Source organism: Nothoprocta perdicaria, unplaced genomic scaffold (genome assembly GCF_003342845.1).
Source record: "Nothoprocta perdicaria isolate Ctin4 unplaced genomic scaffold, notPer1 scaffold_26, whole genome shotgun sequence".
NCBI lineage: Eukaryota > Metazoa > Chordata > Aves > Tinamiformes > Tinamidae > Nothoprocta > Nothoprocta perdicaria.
The window spans coordinates 3,967,164-3,987,977 of record NW_020455488.1 but is presented as its reverse complement, the minus strand read 5'-3'; the positions used below and the strand labels follow the sequence as shown (position 1 = coordinate 3,987,977).

The 20,814-nt window shown below is 45.2% G+C and overlaps 2 protein-coding genes across 2 annotated transcripts; one reads left to right on the top strand and one right to left on the bottom strand.

Moving 5' to 3' along the window:
• The first annotated feature begins 66 nt into the window (after positions 1-66).
• INTS14 (integrator complex subunit 14) lies at positions 67-10,185 on the top strand. Its single transcript, XM_026040494.1, has 11 exons — positions 67-284; positions 1,316-1,423; positions 3,166-3,321; positions 4,474-4,592; positions 5,036-5,178; positions 6,323-6,415; positions 7,415-7,559; positions 7,796-7,929; positions 8,029-8,147; positions 8,504-8,569; positions 9,400-10,185. Exons 1-11 carry the CDS (start codon positions 81-83, stop codon positions 9,649-9,651), a joined length of 1,539 nt encoding a protein of 512 aa, XP_025896279.1. The 5' UTR covers positions 67-80; the 3' UTR covers positions 9,652-10,185.
• Positions 10,186-10,580: 395 nt separating this feature from the next.
• On the bottom strand, positions 10,581-20,112 carry HACD3 (3-hydroxyacyl-CoA dehydratase 3). Its single transcript, XM_026040495.1, has 11 exons — positions 20,020-20,112; positions 18,975-19,017; positions 18,251-18,324; positions 17,417-17,581; positions 16,613-16,664; positions 16,166-16,276; positions 15,398-15,525; positions 14,801-14,913; positions 14,424-14,530; positions 13,398-13,529; positions 10,581-12,455 (listed from the first exon to the last, which is right to left on the bottom strand). The coding sequence occupies exons 1-11, from the start codon at positions 20,104-20,106 to the stop codon at positions 12,379-12,381; spliced, it is 1,089 nt and encodes a 362-aa protein (XP_025896280.1). The 5' UTR covers positions 20,107-20,112; the 3' UTR covers positions 10,581-12,378.
• Positions 20,113-20,814: the final 702 nt, after the last annotated feature.

Below are 20,814 nucleotides of genomic sequence, written 5' to 3'. Positions count from 1 at the left end.
CTCCCCTTCTCCACACAGTGATCCGTTCTCCTGCATGCCGGTACCCGCGAGGAGAGGCCGCCATGCCGACGGTGGTGGTGATGGACGTGTCGCTGTCCATGACGCGGCCCGTCTCGGTGGAGGGCTCCGAGGAGTACCAGCGCAAGCACCTGGCCGTGCACGGGCTCACCATGCTCTTCGAGCACATGGCCACCAACTACAAGCTGGAGTTCACCGCCTTGGTGGTGTTTTCCTCGCTCTGGGAGCTGATGGTGCCCTTCACGAGAGACTACAACACGCTCCAGGTAGGCGCCGGGCTGCTAAAACCTCACGCCAGCTTAAGGGCTCTTCGTGGCTTCGTAATTGCAGGGAAATAGTTTGACATATTTATCTGATTAACATAATTATAGCATCAAGAAGAAATAACCTATCTGACACAGTCTCATAGCACCATATTTTAGGGTTGGCCTTTATGGGACAAACATGTTTTAAAGATATTTTCTGTTCTGTTTTTACTGGAAGAATGTCAGTGTATTCTCTTTTGTTTATTTCCCTTTCCTCCCTTAAGATTTTGCTTTGGGAATCCCTGAGAGCAGAGAGTTGCACCAGGCTCCCCCAGTGTGCCAGCTTTAGAGTTGCACCCTTCCTGCAGTGCTGTGTTAAGGCAGTACAAAGTTTTCATTTTGAGGAGGAAAAGTTAGTTTGTGGATAATTACACAGGAGGTGACTATGTCCGTTTGGGATTCTGTTGCTCTCTGTCAAAGAGATTTTGAGGGACACTCCTTGTGGATGTTTCTTGAATCTCAAAGAAGTTAAAACTGTTGTGGTGCCTGGGAGGTTTTCCTAACCTGATTTCCATAGCGCTGTGTTGTAAGGCTGCCAGACATTAAGCTCTGAAATGTGACGTGCTCTTGGTCACTTCAGTGGGACAATATGCAAAAGGTAAATATGCTTCAGTTTGAGCAGTGAGGTGGTGATTGTTTGGAGTGTCTTTGGAGCTGACTGGAATGTTGTCCAAGAAAGCAAATTATTGTGTGGAAATGGAAATAGATGGTATGTTTTACATTAGACATCACTTCAGATTTTGACTTTATGTCAAACTTTATGTCACTTTATTATATAGTTCTTCAAAATCAACTTTTATATTTGTCACATGATACCTTCCATGATCTCTCTTTTTTTTTAAACCTTACAATCCGTATCTAAGAACACAACACTTGGCACTGTGGTATAATGCAAAGCAAATGTATTTACCTACCACAGAACTGTGAATAACTGTTCTGTGTTTCCAGATAGTGATATTTCATAGCCGTTACTGTGCTGTTTGTTTTCACAGGAAGCCCTAAGTAACATGGATGATTATGACAAAACCTGTTTAGAATCAGCGCTGCTCGGGGTTTGCAATATTGTCCAGCAGGAGTGGGGTGCAGCAATTCCTTGCCAGGTAAGACTGGTTGCTGACATTCACTATACATGGGATCTAGTGTGTACTTAGTAATCCCTGCAAGTTTCAGAAAGTTAATGTGTTTTGAGTCATTTGAATACTCTCTCTCAGTATGCTAATACAACAGGAAAATAAAGAATTACTGTTTTAGATCTACTGTAGGAAATGAATAGGAGAAGGTACTCTTTATTCAAATATTAATCAGCAAAAACCTGGATGATTGTCCAAATGTATTACTGTAGTGGAGAGAGAATTGTCAAGGGACATTGCATATCAGCAATGCTCTCCGTAGGCACTTGCATGTTAGCAATTTTTCCCCAGTGTATTTTGTGGACACCTGATGTTTGACCTGGATCAGTCTACTGCTCTAGGAAGCTCAGTCAGCTTGGAAAGGCCATAGACACATGCAGCGACCTGTACTCTCCAGTGCTCTCCAAAGCCCTCAGCACTCTTAGGTCGCAAGCAACAGCAAGATTTCATATTCATTTCAGTCTTTGCAGCGCTCAGCCTTCTGAATTTGCTGCTTCCTAAGGCAAGGTCTGCTTTAGCCCTCACATTTTGAGACACCAAAACCCTGTCGGTCTTTGAATAAGGATATACTTCAGGAATTGTGCAGGTCATTTTGCTAGGAACACCTCTCAAACAATATTCTGAAAGGAGACAACAGAAAATCGGTTCTTAGTCTAGACAGAATGCTTCATAGTCTAGCCAGGACAAAAGTCACCTTGAAAAAACAGACATTCAAAGTGAAGTACTAGACATATGCAAAACCCAAGCATAGATTAGATTTCAGCAATTTGATATCTCATTTATATCAAAGGCTATTATACTAGAACATCAGGCTTTTGGATGATGAAGGCAGTGGGAAATGCGTGTAATCTTGTAATAGTAAAGAATGTTACTAAGGAGTAACAGTTCAAGTCCAATTGATGAAGAGATTGCAAAAGAGGTGGATTGAGATTAGGGGAGAATAAAATCTAGATGCAATGGATATGCATTAGTTGGGTTGGATTTTATTTTTCTTCCGTCTCGGAAAAAAATAATGCTTGCTGTTTCTGTGCAATTTTGAAAGAGCAGCTATTTTGCTTTACTAGAAATGGCAGGGGCCCCATTTAATATAAGTAATTCTATTATTTAATGTAACCTCTTAGTGCAGGTTTTAACAGAATGACTTTGGACATGGAACTGAATGGAAAAATGTGTATTTAGTTTCAGGGGTTTTGTTACAAAATGTGAATGCCCTGCAGCTCAGTTTGTTAGCAAAGAATTAGGGTGTGAACCCTAGTGAGATTTGGACTTGTGTTCAGATTCTACAAAGAAGTGGCTGCAGCTGGATGTATCTCAGGTCTTGTTTCAAAGGTGCTCAAGTCCCTCAGCAGCGACCTGCTTTTCTGGCTGTAGTTGCTGCATTGCTAGTGTACGCTGAAAACCAGCCATGTTTATGCACAGCATGACATATTTATGGCTATGGAATTTATGGTCTAGTGCAATTGCCTAATTGCAACAAAAGACGTATTTTATCCTGTATGTAATTTAAATTGTAATGGTTAAACCAGTAATATTTCATGTATGTGCTTAGTTCTGGAAACTCTGCTTGCAATCCTTCACCTAGTTTAGTGGAAGTGCAAATGCGAGCGGGGATTTTCAGTGCAGAAGTGCCTGCTACTTCAAAGCCTAGATGCTCTCTGCAGGTGCAAACACAGCTCCACTTGAAAGTGCTAATCTGTCCTTTTTTCTTCAAGGTTGTTCTCGTCACTGACGGCTGCCTGGGCATCGGCCGGGGCTCCCTGCGACACTCGCTGGCTACTCACAACCAGCGAAGCGAGAGCAGCCGCTTTCCTCTGCCTTTCCCTTTCCCGTCCAAGTTGTACGTCATGTGCATGGCAAATCTGGAAGAGGTGATGTCTTTAACATACGCTTTCTTATTTTGTTATACGGGATATTTAATATTCTTATCAAATCACAAGTGTGCCACAAAAGTTCCTGTGACCTTTTTCTGTGCTTACTTTGAAAGCTTATTTGACATTTTGGAATTAGTGTTAGTTATGTGGTGGAATTCAACTGTAGTATCTCTTGTGGTTAGATTATGAGGTTCAAAGTCTATGTAAATCATGACAGTTTATCCCTGAGAAATTGTATACAATTTTTATTTCACTATTTGTAGTGATACCTTCATTGAACTAATTATCTCAAACAGTTTCTGAGTTGGAGTTTTTGAACAACCTTTGTCTATTTTGAAGGAGAGGTGACTGCATTTGCTCTCTTCTAGTGCCTTTGCAAGTCTCAGTACTGGCTTTGAATATCTTGGCAATAGTTAAAATTCTATTGAATAAAAATGTTTAAAACAAAGCTTATATAGACTGAAGTTCCTTAGATTAAGTTTTATTAATAGTATCACGATTACCTTGACACGTACATTTTTTTTTTCTGTCATGGACAGAAGGATTTTGTACATAGATATGCAGTAGATATTTCAGCTTCAAGGTCTCTGTCAGGGCTGTTCCTTTTGATTAAGCTGCTGAGTTAGTGTTGTTTACAAATCCAAATAGTTGGAAAAAGGTTTATAATAGATTTTCTTTATTACTGGTAAGTTTAAGTGCTTTCACAACCATGCTCTAAGTCCTAGTCAAAAAGAATTGTATCTGGCTTGCCTCTTAAAGACTACATTATTCTAAAGGAGATGGAAACCTAAAATTACCAATAAAGTATGATGATGTTTAAGGCATTCCAATAGTCTTTAAAACTTGAGAGCTTCTGGGATTGCTGGCTGCTTGAGCCTGTCTTCAGAGCAGAATCTAACCTAATAAAGCAATGTGTTATTTGTTACAGGGCCAAGTACTGCCCCTGGCTAATACAAATGTAATGTTAAGAGTGTATTTCCTGAGAGAAAAAGAATATTGGTTTATTTGGAACAGAGGAACATGATGAAAAATCACAATAACATCCAATCAGATTTTTGCTGTGTTGTATATTTTTTGTGAAGCATGAAATTTAAGGAGAGGAGAGCAAAAGCAAAGCTTAACAAAAATGTTTTACTTCTTTTTGTACAGCTTCAGAGCACGGATTCCCTGGACTGTCTGGAACGGCTTATAGATTTAAACAACGGAGAAGGGCAGATTTTTACAATCGATGGACCCCTTTGCCTGAAGAATGTACAGTCTATGTTTGGGTTAGTAGATATGTAGAAAACGTGCTATTGTGAAGGTTTTCAGTTAGTATGTGTAAGGGAAGACAAATAGAAGAAATGTGATGATTAATCTTCTTTTTTTTCTTTTAGTCAGTTATCATGTTAACTTCTTTTTTTAATTTTGACCTTCACTGGTTAAAGTCAAAATTTCTTTTAATCATTCTCTAACTGAACCATAGCACCTGATATGATTGGGTGATAGGAGATACTAATTTCTAGAATTGATGTTAATTAATTGATGTAAATTTGTCATCAGTGTGATAATAGACTGCTTTGTGTCATAATTTGGTAGTGATAGAACTATTGAATTAATTGTAGCTAAAACAGAGTAATGAATTTTGGGGAGTTTAGTGTGTTTTAGACAAACTTAAAAACTTGCTTTCATTTGATATGCATTATTTTTTTCCCTAATTGATCGGGTCTAGAAAGCTAATAGATGTGGCTTATACACCATTCCATGCTGTTCTGAAGTGTGGCCACCTAACGTCTGATGTGCAAGTATTTCCCAGACCAGAGCCTTTCGTTATAGATGAGGAAATAGACCCCATCCCTAAAGCAATAAATACAGGTAACTTTTTTTTTTTTTTTTTTAAATAAATCCATTTGATTTTTTACTACTTCGCTGCCAGCTCTTACCCTGTGTAGTTACTGTTTCGTCTACTTGTTCTCTAACCTTCAAGGACAGTCACTGTCAGTGTAATTGCTTGGTGTATGTGGCTCCCTGGGGCAAGTGTCTCATCCTGTTTCAGCCACATGTACCTGGTGAAAGGAATAAGGTAGAGCCACTCTCAAAGCCTTGGAGTGCTGATTTCTAGGGGTCGTGACTATGGAAAAGAGGCATAGGCTGCTTTCCAAGAATGTCCCCTGTAAATTTCATGGAGTATGGGAGTGGAGTGATTGAGAATGGGCTGCATTTTACATTAGGATTGCCTTTCACAAAATGACTCCTCACTCTTGGGTGAAATAAAGGGGCACCTTTCTGGTGGCCTCTCTGAAGATTACACGAGAAGTGTTGTTGAGGCAGTGGTGGGTAAAGCTTAGCAGATTTGCTTAAATCTTAGAAGATTGCTTTCATGGATTTCACTACGGCTGATGTAATAGGGCAGTGGGGGACGAGGAGAAGTGGCTGCACTGCCCCAATCTTTTACCAGTAAAAATCCACCACTTCTTATGCAGTGGATTTGAACCACTTGAGGGCATAGAAAGCTGAAGAACCACAAATGAGTCTTCCCAGTCCTGGATGAGGCCCTTTAGGGCTAACCCTGGGAGAGAATTGATGAGAATTCCTGAGGATTCTCTGGTGCCAGTTCAAAGCCAGTAGATTTTGTTTAGTCCAGATACACCTTTGTCCTTACAGAGAACCTGTATTTTCTCTCCTTTTGATTGTTGGGTAATTGGGTACAGTGTAAAAGCAATGTGCACGATTCCCTAAGCATTTAGAAAAACAGTTGAAGAACATTGCATATCTGATGGAAGTTACATTCTCATTTTGAAATGTCATTGTCCATGGATGTTGAAATTGAAATGTCATTGTCCATGGATGTTTCAATAACTTCAATAACACCTAGGGACAACAAACAAGGTTGGGGCACTGTTTGCCCCAGTCTAGTCACTGCTTCAGAAAACTTAGTGGTATAAGTATAATATTAAATTAATTCTGAATACCTTTCAGCTATTTTGAAAACTGACTTCAATCTCTTGTCTCCCTACAGATCTAGAAATTGTTGGCTTTGTAGATATAGCTGACATTTCTAGCCCTCCTGTCTTATCCAGACACTTGGTGTTGCCCATTGCACTTAACCGAGGTGAGCAACTTGTTTCTGTAGCTAACACTGCTTTAAGCTTCCCCTCCAGCGGTCATGGTTTAGATTAGAAGCAGATGTTTTATGCTTCTTCTAAAGGTTGAATGTCTCTAAGGATGTATTTTTATAATTACATGAAAATGATAAAACTTGAACACAAGCTCTTAACTTTTTTTTTCCTAAGTAATGTTTTCTTTGAAAAGTTCATTCGTACAGAGAACAGTGAAATAGTAAACAGTGTCCTCATAGCATCATTATTAAGACTGTGCTAAACTTAAAGCTAAAAATAGTTATATCCCATTATGTGTTGCAAGATGAATAATTAATGTCTGCTTTTCTTTTCCTTGTTGGAGTGATTGGTTGTTGTAAAAAATCTGGTATTAGTAACAACCAGATTGCTCAGTTTTACTTGAGCCTTAGTTGCTGCATATATGTATATACCTAAATAATTGCTAACAGGACTGTTGTGATTCAGCCTTATCCAGCTGCAGCCACTCACTGCCACCTCTGGGGCTGCCTTTTATTGCTCCCTCATGTGAGATTAGCTCCCCCTCTCCCATTTGATTGCTCACTGAAAACGAGTCGAGTTAGTTTAAACAAATGAAGCAGGGGGTCTATGTTAACCTGGCTCATTTTGTTGGACCTGGATTAGGGAGTGATTCTACAAAGAGCTCAGTGAACAGATCAGAGGAGACCTGCAGCCAGGTGGCTGGGAGAGAGAAGTCTCTTCAGCCCTTGCTGCTGTGAGAAAAGCTGGTGCTTGTGTTCAGAACGTATAATAAAATATTTAAAATACCACAAGCTCTCACATCTAGAGCCTGTCCTGAAGAAAGGAAAACAGAAAAGCATGGAAAAAAAAAAAGAGTTATTTGGCAGAGTGTTGTTTTGTGTTGGAACTCTTGCATTGCAGAAGACACGGGGTGCTAAGTGCTGATGGAAATAGAAATCGTACGTCTGAGTTTAGTCCCATGTTACTCCTTTGTGTTTTATTCTCTTCTGCAGAGGGTGATGAGGTGGGACCTGGAATAACAGATGACACTGAAGATGAAAATTCAGCTAATCAGATTGCTGGGAAAATCCCCAACTTTTGTGTTCTGTTACACGGGAGCCTGAAAGTGGAGGGCATGGTGGCTGTTGTCCAGTTGGGGTATGGATACCTGCTTGGAAAAATCCCTTTTCTTTTGCTGATTCAAGCTTTGCTTTGTACAGAGTTCTGCATTGCTGGGCTAAGTGTGGGGTTTTAGTATGTGGATATGTATCTCCCAAGTATAGACTGAAAATAATGAAAACAAGAGCCTCCACAGAGTGTGAGGAAGGCAAATTCTATGCAAAAAAAAAGAGAGTGGACAATTTTCAGCCTTTGTAATATGCTCTTTTCACTAGGCCGGAGTGGTATGGAATGCTGTATTCACAAGCTGATAGTAAGAAGAAATCAAACCTCATGATGTCACTCTTTGAACCTGGTCCTGAGCCCCTTCCATGGCTGGGGAAGATGGCACAACTTGGACCTATCTCAGGTACTAGCTGCACCCATTGGAGGGCCTGTTGTGCATTCACTTGCATGAATGACCCTGCCAAATCTTATTTACTAATTTTCTTTTCCACACCCTTCCTAGATGCAAAAGAAAATCCTTATGGAGAGGATGACAATAAGAGCCCTTTCCCCTTGCAACCCAAAAACAAGCGCAGTTATGCACAGAATGTTACTGTATGGATTAAACCAAGTGGCCTCCAGGTAATGACACAGGCTTTGAACTTGATGCTTTCCTTGCTCAGCAGTATCTGTCTCGCCAGTGAAGTGGAGCCTGTGTCTTGTCCATTTAATGTAATTGTTTTTATTTTTATAAATGCTGCCTCTTAAAGTGCCATGATTAAAATGCAATCAGAAAGCATAGTTTATCTAATGAAAGCTGTGTCTCTAGTGTAGCATACGGCTTAGTTTATTGGATTTGGTGTAATTACCCTTTTATGTTTTAGCCTCCGTGAGCTGCAGTCATGTCAATGATGAGGATTACTTATCAATAATAGTTGAGGATTCTTTTCTGCAGCGTCTCTAACAGTAACCATTATCTTTTTTTTTTTTTCCTGCAGACAGATGTACAGAAGATCTTGAGGAATGCAAGGAAGCTCCCTGAGAAGACTCAAACGTTCTATAAAGTAAGATGTTACAGGCTAGTGCAAGTTTAATCTATGATGACAGTGGCGCATCTGAGAGAGCACCATATACTGCCTGTTTCTGTAGGATGTGCTATGCTTGTGTAGGATGTGCTGTGCTGGGCTTCCCGTGCTTTGCAAAAGCACATCTTGTCCTGTAAGGAAGGAGGCACCCAAATGTCCATCTTACAGACTGGTTCATTTGAGGCAGAGCGTCTGGTTTCCCAACCAGAAATTTATCTTTCCAGGCAGAAATCAACTGAGGGATCAGATCAGAATGAGGACATAGCCACAAACGTTGTTTTGATTTTGACACAAACATAGTCACAAAGTTTGAGTCACAAATGTTGCACTGAAAATGTCTCCTACTTTTTTCCTACCAGCAAAGCAGAGAAACACAAAATTCTAGGCACATTTAACCACATCATTACACTCCATAATCTAGACTGTAGTTGGAGGCAATTGTTCCTCTTGTAAGCTTAGGACTAACTCGGTTTATTACTGTAACTCTTAAGAGACTTCAAGAATGTATATGATGTCTAAATGCACACAGATCACTGTCGTTAAGTAAATTCATAACGAAGAAATAATATTATATAGACTTTGCTGGACACTGTGGTTAAAGTTAGCAGTCAATAATGTCCATGTTGGAGGCTGCCTCCAGTTGGGACACAGGCAGGACTGGCAGGTGCAGAGTTAAATGCAGAAAAGGGAGAATTAGAGGGTCTCCGGGAAGGGAGCAAGGGAAAATCAGCACTGCTTACCTGTGTCACTGTAATGTTTCTATATTGAAATTTCACCGTGACTTTAAAAGGTGTTTTCCTTCCTTGCAGGAGCTTAACCGCTTACGAAAGGCAGCTCTGGCCTTTGGCTTTTTGGACCTGCTGAAAGGGGTGGCAGACATGCTGGAGCGGGAGTGCACCCTGCTCCCTGACACGGCGCATCCCGACGCGGCCTTTCAGCTCACACATGCTGCTCAGCAGCTCAAAGTGGCAAGTACTGGTGCCTCAGAGTATGCAGCCTATGATCACAACATTGCTCCGCTGCAAACGGACTTTTCCGGTAGCAGCACTGAAAGACTCTGAGGGCTCCATATGGGGGAATGTCCATTAATGAAGACACGAGCGGTTCAAATTGTCTTGTCCTCTTATTTTCTGGGACCTGTTTAATTACTGTTTGGAAACCTTCCTATGCAAACAAGGCCCATTGTTTGCATCAGTGCTCTCATAGCTGATTTGTGGTGGCTTTAGTCAGCTCTGGAAAACACGTTTTTTAAGTGTCCCACTGTCAAATATGGTGCTGGATAATGGGAGGGAGTCTTCTAGTACATGTTAGGAAAGAGAAAGAAAACACTGCTTGTGGCTTTTGGCCTCTCTAAAACATAGCAGTGAAATGACTGAACTCACTGGCAAGTGTCTAAAAAGGCAGCTACTACTATTTTACACATGGATTTGAATTGTCCAAAGAATGTGTGAGAATCACTGTGCAAAATCAGATACATGGATAATTTCAGGGTCTCATCATTAATTTCATGCCTGACTTGAAAGCAAGTCTGTATTGTAGTAGGAAACAGGAGCACTCACAGTGCAGTGCTTGTACTTGTGGAAGTAATTTAATCTTTTGAGAAGGCAGTCTTTTTAATTTGTGTAATATTAATAAAGAGTAATTCTTTAGGAATACCTAGTTGTTTTCATTTCATTTTCATGGCAACTTGGCTAGGAGCCTGCTTAATGTCACAGGTCTAAAACTTTAGCCAGGGAAGGCTGAGTCTAAGCAGTCTGACAGCTGAGCTGTTCTTTCCCTTTGTAGAGGAAGTTCTATGAACAACTGAAGTGAAACAAACTTTGGTTGTAAATCTTTATTAATAGAAACACATTCTTTCTGAAGGACTAATGAACTCAGTAGTGTAAGATCCATGACAGCTCACACCAGGTACCACAGTTTCACTGAGAAGTATCATGTATGAGTACATATGCATTTTATAACAGAAGTTTAAATGCCCAGTGGAGAGATTGAAGTATAAAAGTGATCCTTGCTGTTCCACTGCTCAACCATTGGGTCCCTAGACACACTTCAAACATACCAAAGTACAGTGTACGCTGTGGTGCAAGAGTCAGTAATGCCCAGCTCTTCTGAGTGAACCTATCTGCAGTCTCCTTTGAGCCTAAGCCCTTGAGTGAGATCTCTGAAAAGCAAATTCCTCGTGCCACTGGTTGACAGAAAAGCAGTGGTGAAAGACAGCCTGGAGTTCATACCCATTCTGTGTTTAAAAAATCTCCTTATAAACATAATCCCTCTCTTCAGAGTGGCAAGGGGCCTGGGGCCAGGTCACACACAGTGAGCTCTTCGTTACTTTTAGGCATTGAAGATAATTTTCTGTAGGATTCACATTGTTTTACAGTAGTAAAAAAAGAAAGTAACTTGGACAGAAAAATGGCACTAAGCTAATCTCAACTCGAGTGCCTGTTCTGGATTGCTGGCATTGCAGGAGCAGTCAGGATGCAGCCTGTTCTACTGCAACAGTGTTTTAGAATAAGCTTATTGTACTTGTGCTGAAGTGGGTTGAGGAGGCCAGGGGGCTCTGGAATCAAGTTTGGGAAGTGAGGTGTGAGGAAGCACGTCCTGAACCAAAGTCAACTGAAACAAATGTTTCCATATGAAAGAAGGGATGACCTAGAATTTGTCTTGTATTTTCCCATCGTTTAAAGCAAACAGAGGAGAAAAAAGATACCTTCAAGCCCTATGTGGGATCTCCTTTGTTAAACTTTGGTACAAATTTTATCAAAATAATCCATGGCTTATTAGAACCACCGCCCTGTTCATCAGGGGCTGTCTAACAAAGCATACGTGCCAATTTCTCAGCTTCACTCCTAAATTTAGGAAGAATGAAAACAATCCCCGCTGCCTTTCATAAGGCTGTAACTGCAGGAGCTGCAGCCCTAGCAGGAAGGAGCAGTGGCGACCACTCTCCAGGAGCAGTTCCAGGTTGTGCCTCTCCCAGCCCCGTGAGATGTTTCTCCCTCCGCATCCCTGGATGGAGTTCGCCTGGGGTTTGCATGCTCAGAGTAAGCTCATAACCCATGGTTCTTGTTTTACTCTATTTCAGTGCTTGCCTTAGCAATGAGGGAAGCATTTCTGGCCCCGTGACAGGCTGGCAGTTTCCTTCCTCTGATGCCTGGGGACAGTTGTTGCGGGGGACCCCATCGTGCTCCTACTCTGTTAAGACTAAACTAGAAACAGAGCAAGCTGGTAGCATCTAATCTGACATCACTAGTTCCAGTTTTAAACTGAACAGCAGCAGCATGCTCCCATAAAGAAGGGAAGGGGGCACAGCTTATTTACCTCAACCATCAGTAAATACTCAAATACTGTTCCTCGTGGTCTCAGGCTGTTCCTCCTGCCATCGAAATGGCACCCTGGGGACAGTGTGGGACACCATCTCCCACCTCAGAAGCCCTATCTGCATGCAATATCGAAGAGCAAATATCCAATCCAATCCAAAGATAAACAGTACTTCTACTTAGTGCTGTTCCACTGTTTATAAGCATATCATATGCAGATAATAGGATTTCTTTCTAATATGGTACTGATGGGACACAAGTTTAAATGTTTCTGCTCATGATAAATGCCATGCATATATATGATTGAAACAGAAGAAAAGACAGTATCTGGGGATGTTACCCGAATTCACTATGAAATCTAATATGATTTAACTTTACAAAATTCTTTACATTGCAGTGGATAAAACCGTAAGAATTAGAGGCTTATCTTATCACTGAGATAAGTTAGGTGAGGAGCAGTGCAGTCCTCCTTTACTTCATCTTCCTCTTCTTTGGTCCAAGGTGCTTTCTCCTCTGCTTGTAGAGATGCCGGAAGTTTATGAATAGCCCTGAAAAAGAATGGAGTTTTTTAGGCAGGATGTTATTGCATTTTATTAATGTCAGTTGGAGGTTTTTGAAGGCAAGACGTCATTGCATCTTATTAATGCTAGATGGCTGTACCAGATTAAAGTTCAGGCAAGACAGAGGGCAAGCAATAGCAACCCCCTCCCTCCTACAGCATTTAAGGTACGCAGAGCTTGGGAAACTATTGCTATTTTTTTTTCTTGCTGATATTGTTGGCTGGTACCGTGTTTGGGCCCGCAGGGCTGCTCACAAGGTTGCCTGAACACCCTGAGTTGCAACACCAGCTGTGCAGAGATGGAAAAGGACCAAACAGGTGGTTCAGATTGAATCCTAAGGTATTGCTTAAGCAATTTATGTAACTGGTATGCATAGTAAAATGTTATCTTATGTTCAAAATACAAGAACCCAAATGTGAATCAATGAAGCAGCATTCCTCTTTAAAGGTACTACTATCTAAAAAGCCTCCTCTGTTGTTCCCTGGAAAAAACAAGTCTTCATCTTACATTAGTGCTTGTGATGTAGATCAGTTAAACATTACTTTAATTTGGAACTATATTTAGATTTCAGCTAAACCATTCTGAAGCTCAAATGCCATGTACAGGGGAAAACTAAGAATGCAGAGGCTATAAATATATTTAAACAATTGCTCTTTTATTCCAAGCAATCTGTAGGTAACGAAGCTAACTTGTTACTAAGGCCTCCTACTTAAGGGCTAACCAATTCTAATTCTAATTGCATTCTCCCCTACCTCTGGCAAATTTACATAAACAAGCTACAAGGATAAAGCCAGCTTAAGTCTGAGCAATTTTGTGTTACCATGATCCCTGAGACGCAGGAATTTAAATTGCTTAGGAAAAAAAAAAAGACATATTCAGAAGGAACTGGCCTTTTACTTCAATCGTGAGAAATACAATTGAATATCTTACCTAAAAATAAGGCTATAAGGTATACTTGAAGCAAGAATGAAAACTGGATCGTGACGTTCAGAGGATTTGGCATTGCCAGGCTGAATTTCCCCGTTTCACTGAAGATGGGAATCGACTGCACGATAGAGACAGCTGAAAACAGAAGGCCACCATGATTATAAACCACAGGTAAAATACACCCTTGTCCAACCCACGCCAGCTTTTTCAAGCTGTTCCCTTATGCTCTTGCAAACTATATTTATTACCTGCAAACTATTTATAAGCAGTTTTTTTAAACATGCAGTATGATGGGAAGCAGGCAGCACAGCAGGTTAGCTACAGAAACGTTCATCACAGTGAGCCTGCCCGCGTGCCCCCCGTTCCCATACCCCACTGTTCCTGCAGGGCCGGAGCCAGCAGGATCTCGTGTGGAGAAATACCCAGGGCAAGGAAAGTCGCAGCCTTTCCCATCCCTGGAGTTGGGCAATGCACAAGCCTACTGCTGCCTCAGAGACACGTTCCAACAGGCAGGAGTGAAACACGTTCCAGCACCTGGGAGCGAGGCAGGTACAGGCGTCTTTATTTTATTTTACTTTTTAAAAATCCTGACTTGTTAAGAGAGCTCAGTGTAAAATCGCCTCTTTTCTAGAGGGCAGCAAGGAGACTCAGGGCCTGCAGGCACTCTCCAGCAGAAGGGGAACAGAGCCCTGCCTGTCTCAGACCATCTTACTTCTGCTTTCAGAGGAATAATCTGCTCCGGCCTATCCCAATCAACCACTTACAAGATAAAGATCTGCAAGCAGCTGTGCACCTAAGCCTGGCTGCTTTTGTGCGCTAGACCTGATCTGGTCAAACACCTGGATCAGCAGAGAGAAGTGAACGGTGTCTCCTCAGGCACCCTGCATTGCGGGCAGCCCACGCTCAGTCACTTTTTGCTGCACCTCACTCATGTCAAACTGAAAAGTTTCAGTCAGCAAGAAAAACAAAACTGATAAAAATATTTGCCTGGCTTTAACCTCTCCAATTATTAAGCTTTCTTGGACGTACCTTCTGCCAAGGATCCTAATGGGTAGAGAGGGATCCAGGTGGTGTAACGGAGCCAGGTGAGTGGTTTCCATTCAATACCAATGCACGAAAGCATATAAAAGGGATACCTAGAGTCAATTCAGTTTGAGAAGGAAGAGACACTGTTAAAAATGGAGACTGCTACTAGAATTACTCTTTCATTTATCTGCTGTACAGACAAATCAATGTAATTCCCAAATTACACAATATTCAAAAACTTCCTAGGGACGACTGAAACATTTTTATTTGGGAGTTTACAGAACTAACATATTCTGACGATACATATTCTCTTCTTTAAAGACTTTTGGGGAAGGACCGAACTGTTCTGTGCAAATCTGTTAGTGGAAAATCCCACAAACCTGAACAGCTCAATGATACTCCAGAAATAAAACACGAAGAACACCACAGCTTTGCTCTGCATTTCTTCTAAGCTTCCAAGGACAACAAACAAAATAAAGTTTCTTCCAAATACCTGTTTAAAGACAAATTAAGGAGTAAATAGTCACACTGTTCACCAAAAGGAGCAAGTCCTTGCTGTCAAAAACATGCAGCACAAGCACTCTTCAGGCCTGAAACATCTCCTGAGCACGCATCTTGCACGCTTTGACCCTCTGGTACTTAGGTCCAAGCTAAGGGACCTAGTCATAAAGAGTCTTTTTTTTTTCAGGCACAACAATCAAAATAAAGAGGTAACTGGAACCAAATCAAAAACACAGTGTTTTCTTCAGCTGCCTCTTCCTTTTGTAGTCCTGGACTCTCAGGTAGGCAACGGAAGATGACAAGACGGCCTGTCACAATGAAGGCTGGAAAAGCAGGGATTGCCACTTCGGAAGCTATTCTTCAAGGCAGTGCCAGTGAGACGGTATCACTTGATTTAGAGGGCCCGCACACTGTTATGTAAAATGCAGATACACTTTTAACATGGAAAGAACAAGAAGAATCTCAAAAAATATTACCTGGATTACAGTAGGTAAGAGTGGTGACCTGACTAGTCCTATGAGTGAATTCATGATCTCCATTAATGCCAGGGTCTGACAGAAATACATCATGTCAGCGATCGTGTGAAATGTGTCGTAGAAGGAGTCTGCAAGACACGGGAAACCAGTTGAAGGGTAACTGAGTTTTAAAGCCCGGGACATTGCCTGAAAGGCTCAGGGCTTGATAACAGCTTCTCTTTGTATTTGAAACAAAAATATTACACGTAATTACACATATAGCTTTGTTACTGATTTTGTCTTGAAGTCATAGGTTAAAAGCACGGCTGAAACATTCTGCGTCACACACACAAGGATCAAAAACTATTTCAGTGATAACTTTATAAAAAAAAAGAATAAAAGATAGCTTTGTACCTCAAAAGAAGGAAGAGAAGTATCTTCAAAACCAAAATATTCTAGCCAGTATTTTTGATACTGCTACTACTAATGGCAGTAAATGACACGTTTTCTTCCAATTGATTTCCTTAAATGAAATCTTGGCAGAGTACAGCGAGTGCCATTCATGAGGATCTGCACTATCATTTACAAGAGGAGAATATTTTCCTATCCTTGAAGTTGTGATGAGTTTTGTGAGGCTTTTATTGTGTTTCAAGAAGCAACAATTGTGTTCAGAAGCAGGATTTACTGCTTCTTAAATACATCTTTAGATTTCACAGTCTAGAAAGTACTAAAAACAGCATGAAAAACAAAAGGGGAAAAAAAGTGAATAAACTTGTGCTTATTACTTACCTTTTCCTAAGATGAACAGTCGTACTGTCATGTTCACAAAAATCCAAGAGAATCCCAAAAACTGTACAAGATTATATACGACTAAGTATCCTTTCTTCAGGTGTTTGAAAGCTGCAATCAGTGATAAATACATGAGGTGAGTAGAAGATGGTGGTGCCCCTCCTGCAGAGCCTTGGCTCTATCCGTGTGGCCAACAAGGGAAACTGCGGGTTGCAATAAAAGGGCTGCTGTGTCTGTGGTGGGTTCTACTTGCTCCTAACATCCTTAAAGTTCCTTAGCAACTGCAGTTCAGCTTTATTAAATTTCTAAATAGTTCATTACACAAAAATTTCCCTCCAAGATGCACCGAGCCAGTCAAAATCAGCCCCAGGAGTTGGGATTTAAAGAGGAGAGGGATGGAAGTTTTTTAAGCCCCTTTTCACATGCTGGAAGGGTATGGTTACTTACGGTCTTTTGGGACTCTGGATTCTATTTTCATTTTGTTAATCTTTTCTTCTTCCTTAAGATGAGGGATAAGGTTTTAAAGAGTGTTACTGTAATTAGCAAGTGATTTGTTAACTATCCTGCTGCAAAGCTAGCGGGTTTAAAACTCAGATAAGCAGCCAGTTGCCTATTTCTTACCCAGAAACAACGGTACTATAAAAGCTAGAGGTTGCTAACTAATTATCCCACCTATTCTTTACTGTGCATTTTCCTCTAGAAACTTGGTGGGTCTGGTGATGAAGTCAGCTGCTTTCTCCGCTAATCCTCAATTACCACCGTTCCCTGGAATTGCTCTTTGAAACGCTTCCCACCAGTGGGCTGAGGGGGACCAAGACCACCCGGCCGAGCTCTCTGCCGCCCTTGGAGCGGCGCTTCCTGCTCCGCTTCCATGCACAAGCGCGGCCCGTGCGAGGCTTTTCCAAGGACATTTTCCACTTCCCCACTGTGCCGAGCTGCTGTAGCTGAGCACGCAGCAGAAACCTGGAGCCAGGCAGCATCCAAGGGCTCAGGACACAGCTCTATACGAGTCCATGTGGATACAGCATTAGAAACCCTGGCTTTCCCGGGATACTGGCACCTCTGGATCAGGGAGATGGATCGGGACACAGGGCGCACGGTGCAGAGTTCAGCACTGAACTCCAGCCCGGCACAGCTTGGATCACCAACTGCGGCTCTTTATAAACCAGAAATACGCCCGTTTCCCACTTGCTCCTTACAGGCGGAATCACTCGACCGCTTCCAGGCGGACACGGATGCAGCAGCGCTCACCTTCTCCCTGAGTTCCAGCTCAGCGTCCGACTCGTCCAGCCAGCGGTCGAAGTCCGGAGCCAGGAAGAGCGGGCGCTTCTCCTGCTTGGTGAGCCGCTCCCACCAGCCGCTCTCCTTCTTCTGCACCGTGATGTTCAGCTGCCTTTGAGTCACCTTGTACAGGGGCTGAGGGGGACACGGGAACCATCGTGAGCAGAAGCCCGGGGACACGAGCTGCTCCACAGCTATTCCAGTCGGCTGGAGGTGAAACTGTCATTTTTCCTCTAACTGGTGGTAGAAAGGTTAGCATGAAGGTTAGCATGAGGTCCAAGGACCTCATGTGGTGACTGCTGCAGTGGAAGGAAGCGCAAGAAGCGCTTGGAGAGGCTTGGGAAGCAGAGAGATGATGTTATCGGCTGGCAAACCTCACCCCTGGGCTGCTGGCCCTCAGGATCATCCTTCACCGCAGCCACCCACTGCAAAGCAGCAGCCTGGCCCCCTTTCTGGGGCATCCCGAGGAAACGGCCTCCTCCACGCTGCAGAAACAGGGCCGAACCTTTAAAGACACTGCAACCACTGTATAATATTGTGATAAATACAGCTTGCAGCTTTATTAAAGCTTAACTCTCATGAGCGTTAGCTCCAGTGGGGTGATTTGCATGGAAACGGGATGAAGGCCAAGCCCAGGGCTGAGGAACAGCCACAGGTGGCACCTAGTTCAGAGGATGCAGAGTCACCGGGGAAATACAGAACAGCCCATCGGGAACTGCAAGGCAAAGCCATTTGGCTTTCATACTTTTCCAAGAACTACAAAGAAAGAAAGTGAAAGACAGAAGAGGGGGAAAAAATACCTACTTTAGGCTCAACTGGCTCTAGGAAGTCAATCTGAAACTCATAGATGTTGTCCCCCTTGGCACCATGTCCCTGAGCTGAAAGACAAGAATTAGGTGTCAATGTGGGAGCGTGGTGGGTCCCTGGCCCCCCAGCTGCAGGGGACACGTAGAGGCAGGAACAACCCTTCAGCGTGGGCCCAACCTTGGCCCTACGGAAAAGCTCCTGCATGCGGGATGGCTCCAAAGCCCACCCACCAGCGGCACCTGCAGCCTTTTCCCCGGAGATGCCGTAAACCGAGCCGGGCTTTGAAACGAAACCCTATCGAGTGGCCTTGGCTGCGGCTCAGCGCAGAGTCGCTGTCTGTTAGACGCTGCATCTCCATTGAGAAAGGCGGCAGCCGAAACGGGGGCACAAGCGCAGCCAGCGCACGTCCCGCGAGGGCCACGGAGCTGCGGCCACGGCCCCGACAAAGCCCCTTTCAGGACACATCTGCTTTACCTTTCAAATGGAGCGCGCGCTGCCCATGCCCAGGGCTGATAGCGCTTGCAAACGAGGGCTCCGCAGCAGGAAGCTCCCATGTGGGTTATCTCCTGCGCGGCCACAGGGAAATTGCAGTGACATTTAAACACAGGGAGCGTTTGGGGCTTTTTCCTATAAGATAGGGCCACTTCCTGGGTGCCTTTGGGGCCTGTCCATGCACGCGCAGCCCACCCGCAGGAAAAGCCACCTGGAAGCAGCCGCCTACCTTTGAAATAAAGCACGTTGTCGGTAATGGTGATGTCCGGGTTCTGGGGGAGAAAAAGTGGGTTCGGGTGACACTTTGAGCGAACAGAGAAGGATCAGCCCGAAGCTTTGCCCAGATGCCAGAGACCCCTGGGGTGCCCACCCGGATCCGCCAGCACTTCCAATCTGCTGGCAAGGCGGGCTGTGCAGAGCCAGTGCCGGGCCGTCCGGCTCCGCGCTGGATCCGTGCTGCACCATGTGGACGGTGCCGCCCGGCCCCCGGGACGAGCCGAGGCCCCGCGGCCGCCCGGGATTCGGCTGCTCCCGCCGCAGCCCAAGGCGCGCGGGGCAGAGCCAGCACCCATGCCGGCAGCTCCGCGGCGCCCCGGCCTTGGGCAGGAGCGAAGCCCGAGGCCGGCGGCGCCAGCGACCGCGGGGAGGCCGGGCAGGCAGAGGCTGCTGCCCGCGCGACCCCGGAGCAAAGGCCGGGCCGAGAGCCGGCATGTGGGAGTGCATGGAATGGGCCTGGCTGGGGGCAACCACCCTGGCACCATCCATGCACCAGCCATAGGTGCAACTGCCTTGGCATCATCCATGCACCAAGATGGGTGCAAGTAGCACCATCCATGCACCAGGACCAGTGCAAGCACCCCAGCACCATCCATGGGTGCAAGCAGCACGATCCATGCACCGGGATGGGTGCAAGCACCCCAGCAACATCCACACCCTGGTAGGGTGCAAGCAGCACCATCCAGGGGTGCAAGCACCACGATCCATGCACTGGGATGGGTGCAAGCAGCACGATCCATGCACTGGGATGGGTGCAAGCACCCCAGCACCATCCAGAGGTGCAACCACCATGATCCATGCACCGGGATGGGTCCAGATGCACCTGCCCCGGGGGAGGCCCCCCACTGCCCACACACCCGCCCCCATCCCCCCCGGCCCCGCCAAGGCCCCGCGCTGGGGTCACCCCCTCCCAGCACCCCTACCCTCCCCACGCCCCGCGCAGCGCAGCCGCGGCGGTGCGGGCGCGCGGGGGGCTCCGCGGCGGCGGCCGCCGCTACCTGCACGTCGCTGAGCTCCACGCGCAGGTAGAGCTCGCCGTGCCGCTGCGCCCAGTGCACGTGCGGCCGCAGGCTGCGCCCCGCCATGCTGCGCGCTCGCTGCGCGCTCCCTGCGCGCTCCGGACCGGGGGGTCCCGCGCGCCTGCGCGGGCCGCCGCCTGCGGGATTCACAGCGCGCATGCGCGCCGCGCCGAGGCGGGGGGGGGGAGGGCTGTGCGCATGCGCGCGACGCCTGCCGCGGCGGGGGGCTGCGTTCAGGGGATCCCGGCTGCCTTTGGTCCCGGTGTCCCGTGTCCCTGTCCCGGCTCCACGTCCCAGTGTTCCCGTGTTTCCCAGTGTCCCACGACATGTCCCTCTGTGTCCTTCCCGTGACTCTGTTCCCCCCTATGTCCTGCGCCACCCCCACCGTGTCCCTCTATGGCTCTGTGTCCCCCCATCTCCCCGCATCTCCCTGTGACTCCCCCCATGTCCCCAACCTTCCCGTGTCCTCCAGAGTACCCCCCATGTCTCCCTGGGCTCCTTCTATCCCCTCCACATCCCTGTGGCCTCCATGGCGTTTCCGTGTCCCTTTGCCCTCCATGGCGCTGGGCCTCCCGCCATGTCAGTCCCTCCGTGTCCCCACAGGTCCCCGTGTCCCCAGGCCTGTCCCCACACACCCCCGCCCGACCCCGGCCACAGTGGGTGAAAAGGTGGAAAACAGAGGTGGAAAAACGGGCAGGAACGTTCTGCAGGTGCAGGAACACCCAGGGCAGCCTCCCGGCGCCGGAGCCCACGGTTGGTCCGTGCGGAGCCCAT